Source organism: Gracilinanus agilis, chromosome 5, assembly GCF_016433145.1.
Source record: "Gracilinanus agilis isolate LMUSP501 chromosome 5, AgileGrace, whole genome shotgun sequence".
In the NCBI taxonomy this organism is placed as follows: Eukaryota; Metazoa; Chordata; class Mammalia; order Didelphimorphia; family Didelphidae; genus Gracilinanus; species Gracilinanus agilis.
In genome coordinates, this window is record NC_058134.1 from 51,009,246 (window position 1) to 51,014,568 (window position 5,323).

The 5,323-nt window shown below is 44.3% G+C and overlaps 1 protein-coding gene across 1 annotated transcript; it reads right to left on the minus strand.

Moving 5' to 3' along the window:
• Positions 1-1,584: 1,584 nt before the first annotated feature.
• FZD1 (frizzled class receptor 1) lies at positions 1,585-5,323 on the minus strand (the record flags this gene model as incomplete). Its single annotated transcript, XM_044678912.1, has 1 exon — positions 1,585-5,323. A coding segment is annotated over one exon (1,833 nt), but the record flags the coding sequence as incomplete, so codon positions are not given.

A 5,323-nucleotide genomic window follows, 5' to 3' on the forward strand; every position in this document is an offset into this window, starting at 1 on the left:
GACTTCAATTGACAGTTGTTATTAACAGTAAAAATAACAAGATGACAAGTTAAATAATGTAAAAAAAAAATAAGGATTGTCAGAAAGACACCAATATGGCCCTAAAGCCACTGGGGCACTATTGCCAATAGCTCTATGGTCTTTGAGGCACCATAGTTTCTTAATCAATATAAAAGCACCTCTTTTTTTTTTTTACTTTCAGTATTAAATCATTTGAACTCCAATAACAGAGCCTGATGGCGATTTTAAAAGCCCTTCTACAAATATTTAAATCTAGCTTACAAAACACTTCTGTATCAAACTCTCTGTCAAAACATCCTTACTATTCAGGCTAAGTAGCATTCTAACATGTATTCCCTGTGTGAAATATGGTGCAACTTTACAGAAATAAGTAAGTTGGGGATTCAAAGTGGGAAATTGCCTCTTTGAATTGCCTAGTGACCTAGGATATATATATATATATATATATATATATATAGTTATGCTTAGAGCTGTTGACTTTTTCCATGTCTTTACAGAAGGACTTTTCAAAAAGTTACTTTATTTGTTTAGAACAATCTGACAAGGGTAGGGGAGAAGTATATGTGAATTACAGTACAAATGCTACCTAAAATTTTAGGCTATAAACATTTACTTTTCCCAATGGGGAAAATATTTTCAGTTTCCCTAAAAGTTGAATAATAAAAACAGTTGTTTCAATCCCTTTGTAATCAAAACATAATTGTAATATATAGATATTCATTTTAGCCCATTGTGATCCATCAAAAACACTACAATGTAATATGTCCCAAAAAAGTTTTGAATCTATAGAGTAACAGGTTTTTTTTTTTCTTTCTTCTTTCAAATGAAGCTATTCTGTTTTAAAGCTTACATTAAAAAAATAATTTAGATGATAAATCTGTCCTTATTTCCAGGTTATAAAATGTTCAATAACCTGTATGTATACATTAAACTAAAAAGAGACTAGAAAAATATCTTTAATAAAAAACAATCAAAACTCTTTATAAATTAATTCCATGGGAAATTGTGATAAAAGGTTTTTTGGAAGGGATAAATTTGGGAGCTTCAAAAGCCTTCCATCTAATTTTTTTTTAAACCTAAAAGTTATAAATCTAATTATAGCATAAAATGATTAAAACTACATTTTATTGCTTGTTTCTGAATATTCAGAACTGGAGAGAGAAGGTAATCTCATAAATATTTTTACAAAGGTATCAAAAAAATACTAAAAAAATAGTAAATATGTAAATTTTTTTGGTTTTTTTGTTTTGGGGTTTTTGGCAACAAAATCATAAGCTTCCTGAACAACATTCTTACAGATTTCTATTTTCCTCTTTTATAAAAGCAGCCTTTTCTTGGGTTGAATGATATCAACCAAAACAGAGATCCTGATTATGATTTCCATAGTTCTTTGGACAGACAGATTTATCAAACCCACCCTAAATGCTGATGGAGCAAACCTGTTTCATGGATTCCTGTGCTGAATTCCTCATACAGGGGGACAAGCTTCTGAGACTCTTATAAAATGTAAAGATAGCACAGACAGTACAAGCTCTATTCCTGTGAGGCACAAAGACCATAGCATTTTATACAAAACCTCAATTTTTATTTGCGAAATTAAAAATATGATATTTGATATATATAAACTTCTATTCCTCTATAAATATAGATGATCTTGTGATAGTGAACAGAATAAATGCATACCAAATTTTTTTAAAAAAGAAACCTTTGCATTTTAGGGTTATGACAGTCACAGATTAATTTAGGATCTTAAGTACAGCCTTTATGATATATTCTGAAAGTTTAAAACAATGCTATCAGGACAACTGCATTTCTCCTCCTTTCCTTCCACACAAATTCACAAAATAAAAACATGACTTGTTCATTTTTTTTTTTTTACATGTACAAATCTGTGAGGGAAGGAGAATCACCCACGATTTTTTGGGAGCAGAACTTGATCTCCTTTTCTCCCTGTCCTATGCAATATCATTTTAATGAGGGAGTAAACCCATCAATCACTGATACTCTTTTGCCTCCCGGATCTTCTCAGGTTCCTCATTATGGCATATGGTCTGCTTACCCCCTCCCCCACCCCATTCCCCAGTCTCAGTTTCTTAATAAGGAGAATGGGTTAACAGTGTACATTTTGTTTGTTTGCTTACAGAGTTTTGCATTATAAGACTAATTAGTAACTGCTTTGTAAGTTGATTTCAAAAAGTGACTAGAGCAATACCCTATGAGAAAGCCCATATTCCTGAACTCCTTACGTTTTCTGATCCTGTTTATATTTGGTTGTCCTGTTAATGACAATAAATATCAATTTTCCAATAAAGATTTCCAGGTGATCTCAACTGTTTTGTTTACAGAAGAGTAGAATATAAACATTTGAGCTGTCTCAATCTGGGAGGCAGACAGCCAAGAATGAGTCTACAATTGAAATTAACATTTTCAAACCACCATTTTCAGTCTCTTCCAACCCACACAAAGTGTGATGCCTCTTCTGAAAGCTCAGTCACCACATTTTTTTCCATGAGGTTGGCCAAATCTATTTCAGATTTTACACACTCAGGGAAAAAAAATGAGTTCATCCATGAAAAAGTAGACTGGAAAACAAGCTTGGAATTTACATCCTATTCACCCTCAAACCAGGTTAAATGTCAGTATTAAGAGTGCCTGGGAATGAGAGGTGGGTTGTGGTAGAAGGCTGAGGACTGTCAGCACCCACAATCTGTCAGGTCCCTGGTGAGCTCTGAGCACAGTTCACATAGAAAATTCAGTTTTATAAAGTAAAAAGACAAGGCTTCAGAATCTGCCCCCAGGGGAGGGTGGAATTGGGACTGGCAGGGCTCCCAGTTTAGGGTTTGGAAGGCTGGAAGAGATCTGAATTCCCCCACCCCACTTCAGAAAGGGGGGTGGGGTCAGAGGGAAAGGAGGGGATAATTGTCAGACATGGCAACAAAATCAAGACTTCTCTGCTCAACCCGAGCAGATGGTTCTGAAAAACCTGTGTGAAGGAGGGAATGGAAGCCCCCCTCCCCTTTTCTTTTTGGAATATTTGGGGAGGAAAACACCCAAGGAAGAAACTCTGGGGATGGTTAAAAATCCCTAAATAATTAAAAACGTGATTTTCCATCATTTAAATACAAATATACTTACAAAAATCTTACACAGGCTATTTACAATCATAAAACCATAAAGTCTTGGTACCAGAGAGTGAGGTGCCAATATTCAGTATGTCCCAAATCTCTCCTAGCAGTTAAGTCCCCTTGTTTGCTTGCTTCTAGGGAGGGTTCTAGAGATTTGAAGGTTATTTTTTGTTTGTTTTTTAAGCGTGTGAGAGGAAGCACATCTGGAATGAGTCCAAGTACAGCCCAGAGTCAAACAAGTGGAATGAATCCGATGGAGCTACCTTTTCAGGGACCGGAAAGCAGAGGGAACTGGAAATGGCTTTTTGTTGGGGCTGTGTGCCTGTGGGATGGACGTTTCCCTCTCAAACGGTGGTTTCCCCTTGTTTGCTGTTGGTAAGTCTGGTATAGAACTTTCTCCAGGAGTTGAGGGTCTTCCCCGACCAGATCCAGAACCCAGAGGTGATACCCACAATCAATGTCATGAGGTACTTGATCATGAAGACTGTGAAGTCGGGGCTCATGGGTGGGTGGGGAGGGCCACCACCACCACCCTGGTGGTGAGGGCAAGGGATGGCATAGCTCTTGCAGCTCTGGGCCACCCAGCTTCGTTCCCACTGTTCTCTGAAGGCTTGCTCATAAAAGTAGCAGGCAATGACAATGGTGGCAGGTACCGTGTAGAGGACGCTGAAGACTCCTATACGGACCATGAGCTTCTCCAGCTTTTCCGTCTTGGTACCATCGTGCTTCATGATGGTTCGGATTCGGAAGAGGGACACGAAGCCAGCCAGAAGAAAGGAGGTGCCAATGAAGAGATAAACAAAGAGGGGTGCCAGCACGAAGCCCCTCAGAGCATCCACGTTGTTCAGCCCGACAAAGCACACCCCACTGAGTATATCTCCATCCACCTGACCCAGTGCCAGGATGGTGATAGTCTTGATGGCTGGCACCGCCCAGGCTGCCAGGTGGAAGTACTGTGAATTGGCCTCAATGGCCTCGTGGCCCCACTTCATCCCTGCTGCCAGGAACCAGGTGAGAGAGAGGATCACCCACCATATGGAGCTGGCCATGCTGAAAAAATACAGCATCATGAAAAGGATAGTGCAGCCCTCCTTTTTGGTGCCCTGGGCCACCGTTCGGGCCCCATCTTCGGCAAACTTTTCATTGCATACCACCCGATCCTCCAGCAAGAAGCCCGCGATGTAGGCCACGGCTACTGCAGTGTAGCAGCCTGAGAGGAAGATGATGGGCCTCTCTGGGTAGCTGAATCTCCGCATGTCCACCAGGTACGTGAGCACCGTGAAGAGCGTGGAGGCGCAGCAGAGCACGGACCAGATGCCGATCCAGGTGCGCGAGAAGCGCAGCTCCTCCGGGCCGAAGTACATGAGGCCGTACACCTTGGTGGGCTCGCATGGGGCGCCGCAGTCCTTCTCCCCCAAGAAGTGGTAGTTGAGGTAGGACGGCACTTTCAGCGCCCGCGGGCAGGAGAACTTGCCCCGCTCCGGGGAGGTGGCGCCCCCGGATCCACCACCGCCTCCTCCGCGGCCACCCCCGACTCCAGCTCCGCTCCCGTGCTGGGGGTTGCTGGTCCAGAACTCTGGGAGCAACGAGGGGGTCGGGGTGCCCTTGTCAGAGGTGTTCTGGCCCACGCAGAGTTCACCGGCTCCGTGCACTGGGAACTTCTCGCAGCGGAGGGTGTCCGGCCACTGGAAGCCGAACTTGTTCATGAGTGCCTCGCAGCCCTGGCGGGCCCGCTCACATAGCGAGCGACAGGGCGGCAGCGCCTGCTCCAGGACAGTGCACACAGGCGCGTACATGGAGCAAAGGAAGAACTTGAGCTCGGCCGAGCACTGCACCTTCACTAGCGGGTAAAATTGGTGCACCTCGAGCCCGGCGTCCTCCTGGTTCGTGTGGCCCAGCAGGTTGGGCATGATGGTCTGATTGTAGGCGATGTCGGTGCACAGCGGGATGGAGATGGGCTGGCAGTAGCCGTGGTCCGGGATGGAGATGCCGCGCTCGCCGTGGTACTGCTGCTGGGGTTGGGGCTGCGGCTGCTGCCCTCCCGCCTGAGGCTGCTGCGGTGGCGGGGGCTGCGGTGGCTGCCCGACGGGGCCCGGCCCCTGCCCCTGCCCCTGCCCGGCCGCCTGCGCCCGGACCCCCGACGGCAGTGCGGGCAGCAGCAGCAGCAGCAGCAGCAG